Source organism: Chenopodium album, chromosome 10 (assembly GCF_948465745.1).
Source record: "Chenopodium album chromosome 10, dcCheAlbu1.1, whole genome shotgun sequence".
Lineage (NCBI taxonomy): Eukaryota > Viridiplantae > Streptophyta > Magnoliopsida > Caryophyllales > Amaranthaceae > Chenopodium > Chenopodium album.
In genome coordinates, this window is record NC_137843.1 from 56843548 (window position 1) to 56865038 (window position 21491).

At 34.4% G+C, this 21491-nt stretch overlaps 1 protein-coding gene across 4 annotated transcripts; it reads right to left on the reverse strand.

Annotated features, from left to right (window-relative positions):
* Window positions 1-1423: 1423 nt before the first annotated feature.
* Window positions 1424-18008, reverse strand: LOC145562641 (uncharacterized). Of its 4 annotated transcripts, none has more exons than XM_081622995.1 (16): window positions 17507-18008; window positions 15979-16106; window positions 15708-15793; window positions 12219-12373; window positions 10100-10164; window positions 9765-9959; window positions 9620-9674; window positions 8632-8871; window positions 8220-8353; window positions 7232-7424; window positions 7000-7059; window positions 6684-6914; window positions 5382-5640; window positions 5093-5298; window positions 2895-2945; window positions 1424-2258 (listed from the first exon to the last, which is right to left on the reverse strand). In XM_081622995.1, exons 2-16 carry the CDS (start codon window positions 16047-16049, stop codon window positions 1968-1970), a joined length of 2292 nt encoding a protein of 763 aa, XP_081479121.1. In that variant the 5' UTR covers window positions 16050-16106; window positions 17507-18008; the 3' UTR covers window positions 1424-1967. The 4 variants fall into 4 exon arrangements, with proteins under 4 accessions (XP_081479121.1, XP_081479119.1, XP_081479118.1 ...); XM_081622993.1 differs by having other exon boundaries at window positions 15979-16184; XM_081622992.1 differs by having other exon boundaries at window positions 15979-16188.
* Between the last annotated feature and the right edge of the window lie 3483 nt (window positions 18009-21491).

A 21491-nucleotide genomic window follows, 5' to 3' on the forward strand; every position in this document is an offset into this window, starting at 1 on the left:
CCTAAACACATTGGAAAAAAACACGTGTCTCGCTCATATGATTTTTGATTCATGAATGTTAAATCTCTTTATTATTTTTATTATTTCTTTATTCTCGTACATAGAATTTTTCGCAGATACAACAATTCTTATTAGAAAGTCACTAACTCACTATATAATTGTATACAATAAACGCATTCGTTTAGATTTGTATCATCTCAAAATTAACATTATCTAAACTAGTTGGCATCTGCATACAAATAAAGCAAAAGTTGTCATCCTACATGTAGGGTAGTCGGGCCTATAATTTTCCCTTAACAACCAATTCTATCCTTTATTCTTCCTCAATTATATATGAATTTATAGATATTAACATAAGTATGATATATGAACAGGAATATACTCAGTAAACGTTGATTATGCGCAACAGAAGGTGACAGTATGGGGAATATGCAACAAATATGATGTGCTAGCAACTATCAAGAATAAGAGGAAAGATGCTCAGTTTTGGAATCCTGAAGACAACATTAAATTGGAAGAAACTGAAGATAATTACAGGATTAGTAGTAATATTAATAGTAATGCCATTTTAACTAAAGCCAAGTCTTTTAGTTATAGAGCTTTGAGAAAAGTATTTAACAGATCTCAATCTTTCTAAACAAAGATAGGTACTGTATTTAGATAGATTGAGCAATTTGATTAATCGTTTCCTTCCAAAATTTATGAACTGTGTTTCTCAATCTCTTGCCACTATCTAAATTTCACCTCACCTGTTATGGGTTTATGACATTAACATCTATACTGTGGTATGTAAATAAATAATGTAGAACCAAAAATTTATCTCATGTCAGAAAAATGTAATATTCTTGTTTGCAATATAATTACTTGTTTTTTTTTCCTTTAATTTATTGGTAAATTTTACTGTTAATGTCTCACATATCTTGAATTGACTCAAATTGGGTTAGGACTTAGGACAAATGCGACTTATTCGTTACCATTTGGATATCAACCTTGTGTACAAGGATAAAGTATTATGGGAGGTTAAAAATTAACCCCTAATGAGATTGAAGAATAGCTCAAGTGGTTAGAGTTTCTTTCCCAGTTCTAGGTGATCACGGATCAATTCTCATTACTCGCCCTTATGGCTCTCTTAACACCAAAAAAAAAAAATTAAAAAATAACCCCTAATAAGTAAGTTAGAAGTAGCCGTACAAGATTTAATTGAGCATAAAGACATGCCAATAACACAAATTACATACCCAGTATTCATTCTTCAATGTCGCTAATGTCAGTAAACAGATTAAACCATTAGTCCATAACACCACTAGTATCAAGCGACAAGCATAAAACTATACAACAAAAACACCATAGAAAATTTTCAGCCAATGATAGAGATGCTAAATGAGTCCTAATTTAAAATAGATAGGTAAAATAGTATAAGAAGTAAGAGCTGCAAAGCAGTATGCAATAGCCTGCCGAGTACAGGAATATAAAAAGGCATACATTTACCACAAAATAATAAGCTGCACTACAAGCCTTGTAAATTCTTTTTGAAACATCTTATGGCATTACGGCGCTATAAAACATGGTAGCTTAGATACAAAAGGGAACAGGTAACTAAGAGAAACAAAAAACAGCACTATGGAACTAAACTACCTTTGAAGCTTAAAAACTATTTATATCATGTTTACTGTACAATGAGTAATCCTCTGGATTCCTAAATTTCAAGGATCTCCTGCCTATAATCCTAAATGGAAAACTGATAAGATTGCAAATACAAATACAGAATCTAGCTTACCTAGAACAGTATACATTTCTCCTGACTGACGAAAACATTTCTTGCTTCTTAATCCATGTCCACAATGTGCAAAACTGGAGATCTGACCACGATGGAAAAAGGAATTGCACGAAACCCCAACCAATTATGCAAATGGAGCCTTTGATGTTAAAGCATCTTAATGAACACAAGGCTACCATACACAGCATAATTAACGAAAAAATTCTGGAAATGACCACATTATGAGCTTTGCAAAGATATCGGTCTCCAAGAACTCTATATGAGCAGCTCGTCCTATGAAAGTATTTAGGTTTTTGCCATGAGAAGACATGTTGAAATTGACATCACATCGCATAAAAACTCGATGTTCCATGGAAGGAGATCGAATTTGGTCCAAGCAATTATTCAACATTTCCACAAAAACTTGACCCCTTTTGGAGAAGTCAGATGAAGATGCAGGACACAATTCAATTCTTGCAGAATGATACGGTACATAACCATCCTGAAATAGAACTAGTTAATGGAAAGTAGCACCACATTGGAGCATAAAAACCAAAAAACAAAATTATCTATATTTAATAAAGCACTAGCACCCTAATTATACATAATGCAACATCACAGTTGAAAACTCAAGGTAGGAGAAAAAATGGAGATGAACTCTTAGTAAATACGTCAACTACACAAGCATTATTGAGGATTTTGTATGCGCATATGGATATCTCACGCCTCACCCATGCAATTTATTTTCACCAAGATAGACATTTTGACCAACTGGCCACCACAACTTACAGTGGAATTGTAGAATTTATGTCTTGCCAATATAAAAAGTACAGTGTCGAAAAGAATAAACTCTATTTTTTCACATATGCAAATGTTCCAAATTTATACATTCAGTCAACCAACAAGGATTTCTTTTATGACTTCTATATTTTATGAGATACGGAGTATCTTTTTTAAAAAAAAACTATATCTGTAACCCTTCTAATTAACAGAGCAAATCGCAAACACATCCCAGATAGAAAGCTAAAAGGCCAAAATGTAAGTCAAATATCAAAGTTTACAATCCAAATGCCAAAAGGACAGAATATAATCCAGCAAGCTCTTCCGTTCATAACAGATAGAAGAGATGAGTACTAACCTGTGGTGAAGACAGTAAGATGATATTCTTAAACTTCTCCAATGTTTTTTGCTGAAAAAAAGAAGAAAAAAAAAGGTGAAGGTGAAGCTACAAACATATGAATATCAAATTACATTCCAGACTAAGTGACAACACCCAAGACACAATCCCAGAACAGCAGAGCTATAACCAACAATCATTTGCTTTTTGCTGAATATATTCATACTTATAATTGATGAAAAGGTAAAATAGAGAGACCACTCAATGTTGATGAGAGACTAAAGTAATAAGACCACATGCTTTTTAAGAAAAAGTAGAACTCTCTTACGGACACCCAAAAGGAAAATGTAGCACACATTAAGGATGGAGAGACTGTATATTACAGTATAATTTGGTGCAGAGGCAATACCCAGCTTTGTTTTTGTCAATTTGTAAGTACTTTCATCATTAAAATATAAAATTCAATTACTTGTCATAATGGATCAAAATACTTGGACTCGGCTAAAAGAGTTAGATACAGATACGTGTCCAAGTGGCAAACAAGGCCTTTGACGATATTTTTTGCATGATATTAACCAAAAAAAAAAGTGTCCCAAGTATCATACTAATGTCAATGTCAAGTAGTTAACACGGGTGCTTGAGGTGAAATGGAAGTTGTAGTTAACATAGACGACAACTATTACTTTTCTTTCCACATTGATTTCCAAAACTTTAGGGAGTAAAAAGAAAACAAAATTAAAGGGCAAGTAAGAAGCCAAAAAGGAAGTTTGCAAATAAGTGTCCACAAATTCTTATCCTTCCAACTTTAATAAACTATATGCACTAACATTTGCATTTGTAAACAGTTCATCCCAAGTGTGACTCGTCATCACCCCCTCCAATGGTGATGCAACATAAAAATATATTCCCATTAATAAATAATTCGTAGCCCCCTTAAAGCTTTACCGATAAACCCAAAAATGCATTAGGCATAACCACATTATAGATAGACAACTGACAACCCTACTAAGGTGTATATTGGTAACACCATAATTACATTGCTGGTGACCCCAATTATGCATTGTCATATAATTCCTCTGTTTCCAAATAAATTGCATCAGTTTAACCAGCATAATTGCCCGAACACAACTTTAATCATTTACTATCTTTAAATATATATTTATAAATATTATAAAGCTGTGGAAATGAATCCAATATCTTACATAAAAACATACAACGTATAACTTTTTTGTTTTAGTATAAACATGTAGTCAAAAATTAGAACAAGAATTGTGCAAAAATGAAAATATAGAAATTTTTTTTTTCAAAACAAAGGTTGTACATGAATGTGTCCGTAAGGTAACATATGTTATGTCTTATGTTCCTCTGTTTTTATTTAGTTGCAACACTTCTAATTTTTGCATTATTCACAAATTTTACTTTAAATAGCTTCTCTTTTTTTTTTTTTTTTTTGGGGGGGCGGGGGTGTTAAAATTCAAGAACAAATATACTTATATGGAATTTTGTTGGATTCATCTTAATGTATAGTTTCAAAATATCAACTTCTTATAATTTTTGTTGGTTAGATATATATTGGAAAAAAGTCATGGTTAAAGCTATGTATTGGCAATTTGGCATGCATGAAAGTTAAAATGTTGCAACTAAATAAAAATAGAGGAAGTGTCAATTATTGGCATATTCTCTCGTACTTATATGAAGTGAGGTTCACCATTCACATGATCCACATGAAGTGGACTACCTTCCAATGAATTTTTTACAAGTATTGATGTCATATTTTCAAATACAAGGGTGCCACTTTTATAAGATGTTTTTCAAGCACAACACTATCAGTACTACAAGTATTTTAGGTTTGAGGGTCAATCATATACTTCCTCCGTTCTCTTTTAAATTGCAATATTTTGACATTCATGCATGTCAATACATAGCTTTGACCGTTAATATTTTTAATTACGTGTTAGTAATAATTATGAACAACAAAGATTTTGAAAATATACGACATTAAGTACACAAAAATCTTATACAAGTACATAATAACATATGTTGTATATATTAGTACAAAAAAAAAATGGCCAAAGTAAGGCATGTAAATAGTGCAAAAGTCAAAACATTGCAATTAAAAGAGAAGTATCGACCCAAGTAAGCGTCATTTATGTGAACTTTTATTGAAACTTCAAAGGGGATGGAGGCAATTTTTTTCAAACATGACTAGAAGAGTATACCTGGCATAGCTTGAAGAAGAAGGTGTTCTGGAGATCTGGATCATCAGTCAATGTAAGTTGATGGATACACTGTGTGCTTTTGAGTTTCTTCAGAAGCCACAGCCCAGAATTAAATAGAGAATTTGAACTGTACAGATATCCTAAATGTGGACCAGATACAGAGACATAGGTGTGCAAATATTTGAGACAGGACTCCATTTTATTATCTGCAATACTAAAAGTAAATAATTAGGGTTAAGCAATAAGCATCAGAATTCAGAAGAAATCAGCCTAAGCTACAAGTTCGTACCAGCCAATGCAGCCCTTATGATGACATTTCCAATGGAATGCCCAACAAAACTAAGTTTGATTTCTGATACGCCCCCAGATCTAAAGGCTTTGTCCCTTTTCTTCGAAACAAAAGAGGCAACCTCTTTTGCTAGCCTCTTTCCCATTTCTCTGAAATCTCCAGACGTTTTATCTTCATTTGCTTCAGACATAAGAAACTCTATCTTCGGATCTAATAGAAGCCATTGATTACGAACAAGTCGCAAATCTAAATGATGTCCCTGCATGGGTCCAGTGTACACAGATCATGAGAGGTGAAAACTAATTTGTGCATCCAAATTTTATAAACTGACCGACAAGCAGTTACTTTTATAAAACTCTATAACAATTTTGAAAGAAGTGTTAGAGGCATAATTCACCTCAAGTAACCAATTGACTGATCCCAGATTCCCAGGGCATGTTTTCCCAATGACTTCACTCAAACCCAAACTACCCACACCTTATTCACTGGCACAGGATCAAGTCAACTCCATACCCATTTGGTTTTTCCTGATTTTTCCCAAGATTGCTAATATAGCCAACAGAGCTAACAAAATTCCTATACCAAGTTAAATGTAAAAAAAACAGGATGACCTAACAACAGCCAAAGATCCTAAGACAAGGCGATCACCAAAAAAAGAGTAATAAAACAACAATCACAGGCACACCCAGTTCAGAGCTAGCAGAAGAATAAGAGGAGATGAAGATGTAGGCTACCAACACGATAACTAGTCAGACAGCCAAAGTACACAAAACACAATAATACAATATTCTTCCGAAAATGAACAGGCTAATAAAAACACACAAGGGATTTAACATGCTGATGTTCTCCCTGAATTTCTTCTTTTACACAACTTTGAATATGTACTTAGCTGCATTGAAGTTCATCCTTCTTCGAGTGGAAGATCAAATACTAAATCCTATATGACTGAAATGTCGATAGGATAAAAGTATATCAAGTTGCCTGCCATAGGGGTAGCACATAATACTATAATAGCACAAGAAAAGTTTTTGAATCCCTATCTTTCAAAAATGAACAAATAAATCACTTTTTTATCTATAAATTAGATGAGTAGCACTCAACTAACAACCACCCACCACAGCTGAAAGGCGGGACCCTCTCACACGGCCTCACCCCTCACCCCCAACACACACACACACACACACTTGAAGGATAAAAATAAATTAAAAAAGAAATCAGCAAAAATTGAAGATAGCTAAGTGCTGCAAAAAAGTTATGTCATTTCCATTTAAGACAACTAATTTGTATCCAAAGAAAGTATACCTGAAATCCATGCACAAAAACAACAAGTTTCAAAGAACGACCATTCGACAAGTGATTGCCACCAGATATCTTGTTCGGAAGTTCAGAAAGCAAGGTAGATGGGGCCATCTCAAAGTAAGAATTTCCACTAGATGAACGCCTTGGAGCATTGATAACACGTTCTACTATCACCACAGGCACGCTTGAAGGATCTCCAAACATATGCAAGTCTTGAATTGAACGACTGTTGATCTGCAACACAATGCAAGATGTGAACAATTTTCACAAAAGCGAAGAAATTGCAGAAGCATACTAACGTTTTACAGAAACAACTCACTTTCATTTGTGCAATACTTCGTCGATGAAGCTCAGCACGAGTAGCTGCAGTTTGAGCAGGCTGGAAGAAAAAGAAAATAAAAACACCGTCTTGAATTCTACTTTAGACTTACTTACAGAATAATAAAAAGATCCACAAAAACATGCTCAAGTGGCATTTTATGTGCCAAAAAAAAAAAAAGAAAAAAAAAAAAGAAAAAAAGCAACACTCATAGGTTATCAGATCTGTTTACATCATCAGCCAGTTTCCGTAACACTGCTACTTTTCCACGTAGTCCACCATGGAGAGAAGCCTCATCACTTCTGCTGCTAATAAAATGGTGCGGCATCTCAACCTTTGAATGCACCATCCATATTGACCACTCCGTTCTTCGATCATTGGCCCATGACTCCCGCAGATATTCCATGACCTTAGTTTTGTTAGCCCTGGAATCAAATGAAATATCAATGTATTGCAAGGTACAGAATTAGCATTAACAAGTTTTGGTTAGAGAACAGAGACCTCTAGAAGCAAAAACATAATTCAAAACTATTATTCTGATCCATATCAAGGATGATGTACTCTCAATAAATTAAAAGTTAAAATCATATCTCATGATAAGAGCAGTCTCTCACACCTACAACTACAATTAGCTCGGGGTGTTGGAGGCATAAAGGATATGCCTTAGTTACCAATGTACTACCCATGTCCCACCAATAAACTCAAAAGTACACAATGGTACATAGTGACCAAGAGAAATGTCAGTGGCCCCCACCCGTCAGGCAGAATACAGCTATATGCCTTCACCGGTAACATACTCCTTACGTACATTAGCAAACATGTAGGGGTCACAACCTTATAAGAATATCACCCTCAGGACAAGGTTGCACTGTTATTATTTAGCATGTTTGATTTATTATAGCTTAGATCTTGGGCAAATTTTTTCTTTTAAGTTTCATAATGGGCTAATATATAGACATTTCCTTCCAAGCGCAAGTCGATGCTACAAACAAATAAAAGCACATAATAAATGGTAGAATGGCGGACTCTTCACCAAATCCATCAAGGATCTAGAGAGACTGCATAATAAAGAAAGTCTGCTCTTATTATACCATTGAAACTTTCTGGGAAGCCAGTAGGTAAAATCACAAAAACGCAAATTAATAAATGGAAAATTTAACACTCTTAACAGAATATGACATCAAAAGTTAAATCTTATTGATAAAGAAAACACAACTGACCTGAGGAAATTTAGAAAAGTATTCCATAAGTAGTGAATTTGGTTTCCAATTGTATGAGCAAAATAGAGAAGACTGTCCCTAGACAGGGACTGTAGAGCTCCATTACTTCGAAAATCAAGAAAAAGGCTTGCCTTCTGTTCAAGAGCACAAAAATCTTTGTTACTTTTAGCAAGAATAATTATTTGCACAGGAACATCTGCACTCTAAACTCTTTTTTGAACTCCCATTAATACCACCATCCAACATAATTCCCGAAGAAGGGGTCAGGAAGGGGAAAAATATGTGGAGTTGTATCTATTAACTAGTTGTGAGATGACACTAGTGGATAGAGAGAGGCTAGCTCTGAACATGCAAATATCAATCCCTTAATTATTGGAATTAATGTATCTTAGGTCATTTAGAAAGCACAAACCTCACTACTCTTTTGAGAATCGGATCCTTCTAGATTTTTAACATCAGAAGTAATTGAAGATACATCTGCTTGCAATAAAGAATCAAACAACTTTGTATCATCCATCTGGGAGATAAATTCAGTGAAATCAATGGTCTGATCAATTGCTTTCCCGAGCTTTTGGGCCTCTTCTAGAAGAATATCACGTGCAGTTAGCAATGATTTGACAAGCAGCACCTCTTTTACCACTTTACCCAAACCCTGACCAAGAAAAGGTTGAAAAGAAATATATGAACAACATTATTTAGTAGCTACTTGCCTACTTGCTATACATATCTAATGGAGATTAAAATACAATGATGATAATTTGGGATAAAGTCTAGCACAAAATTAGCACGCTTTTGTCTTCCACAATTGGCCATTAATCATACATACTACTCACACAAAATAAAATAAAAAAATAACAGCAAACTAAAAAAAAACAGCAGCTTTTCCATCCCACAAATTATCAATATAAAACTATAAAAGAAACAAATATGGCCTAAAACATGGAAGTCTAAAACTTTACAAACCAAAAGTCAAGCAAAAAAAGTGCAAAATCACAATTGAATAATAGCTGGATATCTAATTGGCCAATTTTCATACCGCCAAAGAATTAAAATTTATAAAATTAAAATAAAAAATAAAAACAGTAAAAGGTTTTCTTAGTTGAATAATAGCTGGAAATTCAATTGGCTATACACACTCATTTACTTATTTATCTGCCATTTGCAAGGAAATTTGTAGCAACAAGCAGCTTTGGCATCATCTTAACAACAGCAGCAAACCACATGCAAAAATCAAAAGTTAAATTCAGAAGAAAAGCAAAAGGTGAACATGTGGTGGATGAAGTAGCAAAGCCACAACTACAGCTTCAGAGGAGAGTTAAAAAAAACACACAAAATAAACAAAAACAAAAACAAAATCAAGTTCAAATCCATAAACTATTAGAGAGTATAGGAACACATACTTTACTTGACTTGTCAGGAACTTTTCCATCAATATTCTCAAATTTGAAAGACGTTCTGCAAAATTTCAATCTGTATCAGCGACTTTGATGTTGATGTAAAATATTTATCAGAAGAATCAAAAGAGAACTGGAAGGAGTGACAAACCTGGGTACCTTCTTTTGGAGACTCTGTGCTACCGTCTTCAAGAGACTGATATGTATACTAACATCTACTAGCACAGAGTGGAAGGCATCAAAAAGGACAGGACAATAGGAATGTAGACCCAAAAGAGCTTTCGGAGGAATCCTGAATTCATGGACAGCAGCAGCAGAGGTACTTAAGGAAGCTTGCAACTCTGACCTGCTCAAAACATACAATATTTGTAATATTATTATCAATGTAAACAGAAGAATGTTAAAGTTAATTAATGGAATAAAGGAAGGTCAATCAAATCTTATGAGCTACAAGTAAGCAAAGAAACATAATTTTTGTCAACTTACCCTTTCTCCAATAAAGCAGAATAGATAAGTTCAAATTTGATAATAACACCAGACTTGGCGGGGATCTACATAAAGAGATAGAGTAAGTAACAAACTGATATAGTGATAATCCTTCCAAAGGAATAGAATTTATGATAGTACTAAATCAACACAAAACAAAATGAGGCCAGTAATGCAACAATGAAATAGGCATTAAGAATACAATCTTCTTGCAATTCTGCTGTACTGTGAAACATTCATGTATAAGATTACATGGGATTAAAAAAAAAGCTAACACTATTGTAGTCATTTGCTATTTCCAAAGAGGAACTAACTTAACACAGTGGAAAACAGAAACTCAGCCTCGCCACCTGGTCCAATTGTTCCACAACAATGTCATCATTTATACTACTCCCAAGTCCCACCATTCCCTATTTACATTATAAGTGAATATTGAAATTTTGCATATTAGAAGTTACTCGTTTTTATAAATTATCTGTTGCAGGTTATGCACAACTTTTTAGAAAATGTTAGCGAACGCATTGGTATTCAGAACTGACAAGTAATAGGGAAATAGCATATGCTCCCTCCGTATTTATATAAGTGAAACGTTTTAACTTTTTGCACTATTCACCTAATACAATTTGACTAATATTTGTGATTTATACATAGGAATAAATATAGTCATGTGGGTACTTGATGGAATCGTCCCAATGAATATTTTATCAATATTCAATTGTTAAAATTTTTACTTATTGATAATTAAATAATAGCAGTAAAAGTTTTGCATTGGAATAAGTGCACAAGAGAAATGTTTCACTTATTTAAATACGGAGGCAGTAGATACCTTAAAAAAAAGGAGGGGGGTATAGGGAATTGATGTTACTAAAATGCTAGGATAATGGTATGGAGAGAGTACATCATAATCTCCTCTATGCAGATTATATGCCTACCTCTAAATTACTGAAAAATGGAGGGATATTTAATTCTGAGGGATAAATAACTTCACGAGGCTTATAGCTCAAGATCTTGTCATCATACATAAAGAAAAAAAAAAAAAAAAAATCAGCTGTAATTCAAACAGTTAACAATTTAGATACTCGGCTAATATAACCCTAAACCCTTTAAGGTAACTCTTTGTTTTGTATGTTTAAGTTCGGTAGCCACAAAAAAAGCTATTATGCAAACTGACCTTGTGGTACTGTACAAGATCTATTGATTCTAGTCATGACACAAGTGATAAAATAAAATAAAATAAAAGTTAAACCCACTGTTTAGTAACACTTTAACAGTAGTTATGTTCCCATGGATGATCAAATAGGGTCATGGGTGCATATGTAAACTTAAGAAAGATGAAACTGACTCCCAAATGAGACAGTTAAATTTTCTTGCTTGCTTTTTACAACCTCAAAATCAAGGGAAACAGAGTTTTAAATTCTTCTTGGATGCTTGCGCTTTCCTATCAAAAACAATTTTCAACTTCTATTTGCAATTGACCAAAATATTTACATTTATTCAAACACAAGGGTTTATCAAAAGATACATCAATTAATTGCCCAAATTAAAGATGCATCAAGAGATTGACACAAATTTAAGATACATCAAAATTTGACACAAAATTTAGAAGGGAGGTTTTTTCTCCTTGGCTCATTTAAAAAAAATAAATAAATTAGGTCAACAGAACCCAAAATAAAAGGCAAAAGTTAAGCAAAAACAAGTCTTTTATAATAATAAAAAATACAAAATAAAAGATCGAGGAGAATAGAGCCAGGGGCCTTTGACCAGTGAAAAGGGATGAACACAATGGAAGCACTTTTGTCACCAACGGACTGCTGGCAACATCGTTGATTGAAATACCAATGGCCAGTGAAAACGCATGAGTGTCTTCGTGAGGAAAGAGATAAGCCGGGGAAGGGAAATAAGCAAAAGGAAGAGAGTTTATTTTAATACTCATTGGATAGTCTTTAAACAGTTTTTAGTCAATAATGTCACAGTCAGCTTATGTAAAGCTCTTATAGTTCTGCATGATAATTTTGTATTGGGTTACCAAATATTTACGACAAAACTGAGAGTGATCATATAGAACTTCCATAAAATAAAAAGACCTTCACAAACACCACAAGGAAGAGCTAAAATATACCTCACGATTTGAAAGAGAGAGATTAAAAGCAACCATGACCGAGAGAGGAACGTCTTGTCTCGCATATCTAATCTTAAAAGGTTGAGTTGAGAAACTATTATCAGAATCATCAATTCTCCAAACTCCATAGCTATCATCAGAACCCATGCTAGGAGCTGCAGCACAGCAGAAAGACAAGCAAAAATAAGCATACAAAGTATTGGTTATATCTGTTTGAATCATCAAAACAGCAACAGTGACGGAGACCAAATAATTAGGAACGTGAAATAGAGTGCCCAAGACAAGAGAGCCTAGGTAACTCATATTGTTTATTTCACCTTAAATACCCAGGTAGGATCCTCAATACTCCAACATGTAAATGGGAACTTGACACTTATACTTCAATTTAATTCAAGAACACAGAAATGCTTCATTAACAAGCCCAGTTTAAGAATTGCACAAAAAACCATTGTGGCCTAAATATGAAGAATATGAATAACTATACTGAAAAGTTATCTATAACATGCCTAAGCTTTTATTGAAGCAAAAATCTACTAAAAGAATGCTACAAAGAATAAAAGATCAGAAAGCAGCAGATTATGCTGAGCATCTTCAAAAGAATACATTTAGCACATATATCAAAATGCTCACACTTCTAAATAAGTCAGAATCAAGGAAATTCCAAAGGTTCGGAGATTTTAGGAAAATCAAGCTCATAAGAAGTTAGAACCTCAACAAGTCATTTCATTTTATGTAAAAAAATTTGTTGATCTTTAGGACAGTAAAAACAGACAAAAACTCTGTGTTTACTTACTAATCAAACAATAGAGGTGAGTTATAATTTGGTACTACTATAGTCAGCAGTTAAAATAACAACATTCTCACATGGCAAGTAATCATTGATAGCACAGGTCAAAAATTCATGTAATATTTAGCCCTACTCTTATGGTTCACTCAAAAGCAAGCTCCTATACTTTGTATAAGCTTATTATGGTGTCAGTGTACTAAAAATAAGCCTTCCTACCATCCCTTCAGTTATCTACAATTCTAGATAAGTTACAAGTGTATGGTAGATTGGATTGAACTGACTATCCATATCAGAAAATAAGACATTAGCATTATACCACTACCCTATTGATCGTAGTCAAACTCCCTTCCTGCCAATCTTTCTCTAGCACTCTGCTTCTTCTAAAACAGAAATGAAGAAGGACCTAAAAGATAAAAGGTTGTGAGTCTAATACTCTTCAATTCTGGATTTTAGGAATTTAACATCATTAATTTATATTTGTATGCTATATTATGATTCATTGAAGATATAAACTCATATTTTTTTTCTTTATTAGAGAAATGCAATCTATTTAGGGAGGAGGGGGCAAAAAGAATTACTATAGTTTTCTTAAGATATTAGAATACATTTCCTTTTCCAGTTTTTCGTATTACTAAAATACTTCTTTACTATTTAGTCAACAGAATTCAAAAGGGTTCCTCTAGGAAAATTTAATTAGTTTAAGGGGACCATACCCTATTTTATGAACTCTTAACAAACAACTCTAACATGCAACAGTAAAACAATAAATCTAACCATTTTTATCACCCTGATTCCAATTCTTTCAAGTATGTCAATTAAATTATGTAAGCCAGAATCCTTTTTATCCTTTGCCGCTACATTTAAAGGTATTTATTATATTACACCTAATCAAGGTAATCTAAGATAAGCTTAGTCCACCTTCCATCACACATGACAGGGGCAGAAAAACTCAAATACTCAATCTCTCACTCAAGGAAATTAAGAAAATGGAAATAAGAATGATAAGCAACTGACAATGCTGGCAGCAACTGGATGAGCAGGATGAAAAGAAAGCAAGGCTAATATCTGCAAAAGCTTCAATTCCAAATTGGTATTTCAAGGCTTCAACAGGCAGCTGAAGCCCCCTGAGTTCCTGAGTCTTCTTCAAGCAACTTTAAGAGCTCAACTCTTTTCACTTAAAGCCTATATGAAAGGCATCCTGAATTCCTGACCCTCTAGTCAACATTTGTACTTCGATATACTTCCAAGCCATGGTTTTATATTGAACTTGTTTGGAGAAGAAGGGAGAACGGAAACGGTGAAAACAGAGAAGTGAAAAGAGAGAAAAACATTGCTACCTGGAGCAATGAAGATAAGAGAAAAACAATAAAACCGTATTGGAATTTTTGTATTGTTCATTACTTGATTGAGTATGAGAGCACGTACCAATTACAAAAATGGTTTTACAATAAACAAACGTTATCTATCCTAGCTTCATTCAACCATCACAAATGACAACAGTAATTCTCCTATTTCTCCAATGAGCATAAAGCAAAAATCAATCAATCAATCAATCAAAGCCTTAATCCCAAAAGTGGGGTCGGCTAACATGAACCAAATTTGATTATTCCGTGTAGTCATCAACATAAATCTTTCTCCTCCATCCCTTACGATCCAAAACTTCATCCTCACGTAAATCCATGCACTTCATATCCTTCCTCACTCCTTCCAACCAAGTCATCTTTGGTCTCCCTCTTCCTCGTTTAATCCCTCCATGGTCCCACTCTTCCACTCTTCGCACCGGTGCACCCTCGGGTCTCCGTCTTACATGTCCAAACCAACGCAGACGATTTTCCCTTAATTTATCTACAATGCCCGCCACACCTACTTTCTTTCGAATAACCTCATTTCTGATTCTATCTCTTAAAGTGTTTCCACACATCCACCTTAACATGCGCATTTCCGTAACCTCCATCTTTTTAATATGCTCTTTCTTAGAAGCCCAACATTCTGTACCATAGAGCAACACTGGTCTTATGGCAGTCCTGTAGAATTTTCCCTTCAACTTTAAGGGAATGCTGCGGTCGCATAACACTCCCGTGGCTGCTCTCCATTTAAGCCACCCTGACTTAATCCTGTGGGTCACGTCTTGATCAATGTCACCATTCTTCTGGATGATCGACCCTAGGTACTTAAAACATTCACTCATGGTCAAATCCTTTCCATCCAAACTCACCACTTCATTGCTTGTCCCCCTCTGAGTGCCAAAACGACATACCAAATATTCAGTCTTACTCCGACTTAGCTTAAACCCTCTAGATTCCAACCTTTGCCTCCATTGCTCCAACTTGACATTAACCCCATCCTTAGTCTCATCCACCAAAACGATATCATCTGCGAACAGCATACACCATGGAACCTCATCTTGAATTGGTCTAGTTAATTCATCTAGAACCGTTGCAAAAAGAAAAGGGCTTAATGCAGACCCTTGATGCAATCCGATTGTAATAGGGAAATCTTTTGTCAACCCTCCGCATGTCCTCACATTTGTTGACACATCCCGATACATATCCTTAACTAGGTCTACATACCTTCGTGGGATACCTTTCTTCAACATTGCCCACCAAAGTATCTCTCTTGGCACCTTGTCATATGCCTTCTCTAAATCAATAAAGACCATATGAAGATCTTAAAAAATAAAATTAAAAAAAAAAAAGGGGTACCTTCATATTGCACAACTCTTGAGGGGATACCAACATAGGTACCATCCCCATCCTCCCACTTCAAAGAAATCTTGATTTGGTACCATCTACACAAAGAAGCAATGATTACACTAAAAAGCAATGCAAGCATGGCTGAGATAAAAACAGCAGCTAATCTAAACTAACAAAATTAATTCAGAAAAGGCTATTTCTGTTACTTAGGAATCCTACAATTATTTTCAGCAGAATCAATGTGTAGATGAAGCAAATAAATAAGATCATGGAAACTTACCCTTGCTGGAAAAGATCAAGATTGTGAAATCTGTGAAGGTAAATAGCAACCTCGTGAAAAGTATCCAACATAGCTGGTCTAAATGGTTTAACCTCCGCATCGGTCAATCTCTTCGCCGTTAAATTTCTCTGAGTCAAATCAATTAACCATCTGAGACGACGAAGCATAACCTACTTCCCAGAGATAACTTACACAAACTTGCATCCCTCCCTTCCAAAACAAATTAAATCAAAAGTCTTTAATGTCATGCCCATATGCGGAATCAAAAGAGCCAAATGAAATCTGAAGAATAAGAGAAAACTAAAAACTGCAGATTGGAAAATGAGCTCATTGTCTTTGCTTGTTCTACAGGCAGACCAGCAAAAAGCCAAAAAGCCATCTAAGATAAAGCTGAAGGCTTCTGCAACAAGCACATAAATGATACTTCCAATATCAGAGAGCACTTGCTAGATTTTACTGAAAGGAACTTCTTAAGGTAAGTGATATTGCATGTACTCCAATTCAATGTATATAGTGAGCTATCCTTCTAATTTACAGATTCTTACACATATCTCAATATACCACATTTTTCTATATATACCTATAGAGTCAACATTAGCCAGCCGAAGCCCGAATTCATTTTAGGACTAAGGCTCAATTGTTGTTGTCGTTGTTGTTCTTGCTGTCGTTGTTGTTGTAGCTATAGAGTCAACATACTAGCAGTCCAGCACACACACACACAGCCCCTCCCACGCCTCATCCAAATTCTAAAAAAAGTAAGTTGGTCAAGATAAATTGATGGATGGGTGAAGGCAATGAGACTTGCTCATTCCACTTCAATGAGAGACAACCTTCACTTTTTCTAATATAGTGGTGACTTATTACTTCATTCAAGAATACCTTTTTATATTTTAGTCAAGGTAGTTCGATGAAGTCTGCTAAAACTTCGCTCCTACATAAAAGGATAATACTGAACCCTTCCAATTTCATTAGATATCAGTTTGTCCTACATATCCAAATCAAGGAAAGATACATAGACCATTTATAAACTTCCTTTTCAGTAATCATCAAAACTACCTAGAACCGGAAATGTTCGCCTGTTCGGGAAAGAAACAAATCATTAAGTGATGCAATCCCATTACTATCACTTTGTCACCAATACCTATAACATACATTGCCATTAAAAGGTTTACTTCCTCTAAAAGACCACCCTTTCTTAAAAAGGAGAAGTAAGAGTGACAGTATATTGATCAATTGACTACTTTGTCCAATTTAATCAGCTCAATCATCAACAATCCAACGTCATCCACTAAACATTTCCACATTTTGCATCCAATTGACTACATCTAATTTATACGGAATACTAAAAAAAAAAAAAAAAAAAAATCACAACTTTTTTCTTTTTTCTGCTATTTTCACCTTATTCAGCATTTAAATTACACATACAGCCAAAAAAAAAAAAAAATCACAAAATACAAACAATCATAATGTAACAATAGTATAAAATAAATGCATTGAATTAATTGTAAAAATGAGGAAAAGAGCTTACATAGATGAACTCCTTCGACTAAATTTCTCTCTTTTCGCAGAATCTATACCAATAAACTGACAATAAAACCACACAAAAACCGAAACCTAGAAAACCCTAATATTTTAAAAAGAAATCAATTTCCAGAGATCGCCGGAAAATTGCGAGGCTGAATGATGATCAGACGACGGAGAATGAGATCGGGAGATAAAAAATGGCCGGCAACACCGCCGGAGGAAAGATCCGGTCGCCGGCGAATATTCTCTCTCCTCGATCTCCGGAATTTGGGGGCGGTGAAAAATTTAGGGAAAAGAGAAATTTATGTTTGTTTGGGAAAATGGAAAATTAGTACTAGTTGAAGTAGATTAGAAATTATTTTATGTAGGAAAATTGTTTGTTTAATGTAACACAGCCAAACACAGCTTTAAACCACCTTTGTATGTCTCTCAACTTTGTTTCACCTGGAGGAATCCATAAATAGAACTACCAAGTTGGACCAACCAACAAATATTTAATTTATGGAAAGTTTATGTTATAAAGTTTTTAGGAAATATTAATGAATGTACAGTTAGATTTATGGTACAAATGTATGTTTTGATTAATTGTGGGGTAGGATCATATTCTTGGATACTTTAATGATGGGCGGTTTAGAACAAAATGAATGGCTTGGTGTTATTGCTAGATGTACTTTCTTTAAAAAAAGTTTGGATGATGATTAAGTAACTAGCTTGGTGTTTAAGCAATAAATTAAAGTTAAGTACCTAGGCAAAATACTTGGTGATGGCACAAAGTTTGATTGATATAAGTCCTGTTTATTAATTAGCGATTAGCTGATTGGTAATAACTAGTTGCATTAACTGGTTTGACTAATGGTCTGTTATGATTTATTGAACTGAACTGAACTGTTTATGAGAGAAAGAAATTAGGAACTGAACTGAACTGATTGGAGCTAAACTAAATTGAACTGAAATTAAGCTGAAGAGAAGAGGCCCTAATTGGTTGCATGACCTAGGTTGACTAGTTGATTGGTAAGAGCTTATTATTGTAATATTAGCTTATTAGTTGTAGTTGTTTGTTAGTTGAACACATGAAACGACAATTTAGGACATTGCAATTTTTTTAACTTGTAAATAATACCATTGCAAACTATGATACCATATATGTATCTACCAAAAAAACGATAATCTTTTAAAATGCAATAAAATGAGAAATATTTGTGTTGTCATAGAAAGTAAGAGAAATAAAATGAGAAATTGAAAACAAAACTAAAGTGGGTATCCAAGTGATTTTTGTAAGATGAAAGTACGGAGTATTAATTAATTTCAAGTAGTGTTTCGTTTTTGATGCAATTGACATTTATGAACACTTAAATAAAAAATTACAAACATAGAAGGTAAATTATGAACAAAGAAAGAAAATTAACTTACCTTAGTGAAACAATTATTTCTCAGTTTTGTAATATAATTTTATTTAATAGAGCAAATTGAATCAGCTTAACAAACACAAAACACAAAAGTGTTAATACAACAATAATGCAATATTTAAAAAACAGGGGTGGTGATCGCACTTTCTCTCTCTAACCCATCTCTATCCTAAACCACCTCCACCGCCTCCCTCTTTCTCAGCCCCTGCTCGGCGGCGACTGGCGCGCTCCGCCTAGCCATCGCCGGCGAGCCCAGCCCTTTCGCTAGTATTCTTTTTTTTCCGTTTAATTTTTGTTTTGTTGGTCTTTTGGTGAAGAAAACAGGGGAATTGCAAAGTTGGTTTTTCTTTGCCTTCTTCGGTGGTTTCGTCGCCTTTGTTGTCTCGTCAGGTGTTTGGTGGCTGAACGAATCAAGAACCAAAGGCTATTCTTAACGCCGCCGTCGAAAGGATTTGGTTAATTAATTTTCCCGACGGTGATAGTGAAGTTAAGACTAGGGTTTCCTTGCGTTTCCAAGGTTAATTAGGATCCGTGAGGGGTTCTTATTGCGTTGTCCTTGACGATTGTTCTTGGTGGTAGGGTTTGGTTCTACTGGTGAAGTTTATTCGGGGTCTCTGCCTTCTTGTTATCTCCCGTAGGTTTGGGTGCTTGTTTTCTTCTTGTTGTTTTTAATTTGCCCTAGTTTAGTTATGTTGTACTTGTTTAAATTGCTTGCTTTGTTGTTTTGGTTTTTGTTTTTAAATAATTCTCTACCTCTGCTTAGTTATGAGTTAGAGTTCCATGGTTTAATTTTAGTTTTGGAAGTTAACGAAGTGTTGTCGTTGTCTTTGGAGCCTTGTTGGTCGGTTTTAAGGGTTGTTAGTTTAAGCAATCCCTTGTTAGTTGGGTTGGTGGTCCGTCTAGTAGCCTTGTCGGGGTGTGAATATATTCCCTTGGTAGTTAACACAGTTTTCCAGGGGATGGAGTTACTTGCGCAGGTGGATGATTTTCCTTGCATATGGAGTTTGCAAGAGGAGAGTGGTCTTGAGGGAAAAGTTTTGTTTGTTCTTCTTGTTGCTTGGTTATGGGATGATATAGGCATTCATGCAATTGCAATCATCCCTTTGTTAGTTTTGGTGATGACAAAGTCAGTCATCACTATTAATCAGTATCTTGTAGGAGGCTTCCCATCTTTAATGTTTGGGTTAAACAAAGCCCTCCAATTTCTTGCATTATCTCTTGGTAGAGGTGCAAGAAGAGAAGAGTACATGGCTTCTCAGGGTAGAGTCATTAAAGCATATGACTCTATTGGTTTTATTCCCAGACTCCTACGATGCAGCTATGGTTTTCAACCCTTAGGAGTGGAATTATGTCAAAGGTCTGTTCGTCGGCAATAGGGTGCATTCAATATCCGGTTCTTCTGTCTCTCAAAAACTTCCATCTCGAGTTTGCTTAGGTGTCAGTGCCAATTTCGGTTCTCTTTGATGTTTATGTCCTACACTCTTGGTCCATCTCGATTATTATGGTTAATTTGGCTTCTCTTGTCCCACAGTTTGGATGTGGTTCGATCCTCTTTGTTGTCTAGGCTCCGCAGCTATTGGTATGCTGCACGACTTTTTCAATGTTTTGTACTCTTTATTCTTCCTCGGAAGGTAGGTAACAAGCCCCATATGCGGGTTTGTTTAGGAGTGTTGCTTAGTTCTTTTAGGTTGTAATTCTGCGTTTATTTATATAGTTCTCATTGTAAAAAAAAAAAAAAAAAAAAAAAAAAAAGCAATATTTGGGCTTACAACCAAACTTTTGGGCTTGATAATGTGTTCATACAAACGATAATGCAATATTTGGGCCGGGGCTCTGTGCCATCTTATGTGCTCTTCCATTAAGTTGTTTATAATTTGCCCAGCCCATCATATAATAATGACGCAAATATTTATATATTATCTCATACAAAGTTTTTTTTTTTGGTTGAAGTGTATTCTTCTCCTCAAGTCTAAAATAAGAAAAATGAAAAAGGAAATAAATAAATAAATACAAATAAGGGTATACAAAATCGTTAACCCACTTATGAATAGCAAAAATTACAGACACGGTTTTACGAGAAGACGTTCCTAACTTAAATCTTACTTTAAAAAACTAAAAAAATGTCACAAGATCAACTCAAGTGGAATGTTTAGTTAATGGTTGAAACTTAAAATTGGTTTATATACTCTATTACGTCACCTTATTATTGATCATTCTAAGAGGACATTATTTGTGAACTAAAAGTTAACAAAAAATACTTATATTGATTTTAAAAATATATAGCTTAGCTTGCACCATTAAGGGTGACATTCAAATATTTTAGTTTAATTCAACATTTTTCACTTAATTTTTATCAAGTTTAAGGAGTAATATTTATCTTTTTAACAAACTATCAGTATCATATTTTCAACTTAATTTATGATCTCTGACTTTTCTCACATGACATAATGTTATTTTTTATGGTCCAATGTGATTTGATCTAAAAAATTTATTAGAATTTATTGTATTTTATTTAAAGTCTTTGATTGTATTTGTAAACTAAATATCATCAAGTGAAGTCTAATATAAGTCAATAATATAAGA

Bases quoted from the DNA above. Each gene is read 5' to 3' on its own strand.
- LOC145562641 (XM_081622993.1), bottom strand. From the start codon at position 16,145: ATGCTTCGTCGTCTCAGATGGTTAATTGATTTGACTCAGAGAAATTTA. The intron at 8,354-8,631 runs GTTTGTGCTTTC...GCTCTTGAACAG, and splicing joins ATTCTCAAAAGAGTAGTGAG to AAGGCAAGCCTTTTTCTTGA. The intron at 5,641-6,683 runs GTATACTTTCTT...GGACCCATGCAG, and splicing joins TTTTTGTGCATGGATTTCAG to GGACATCATTTAGATTTGCG.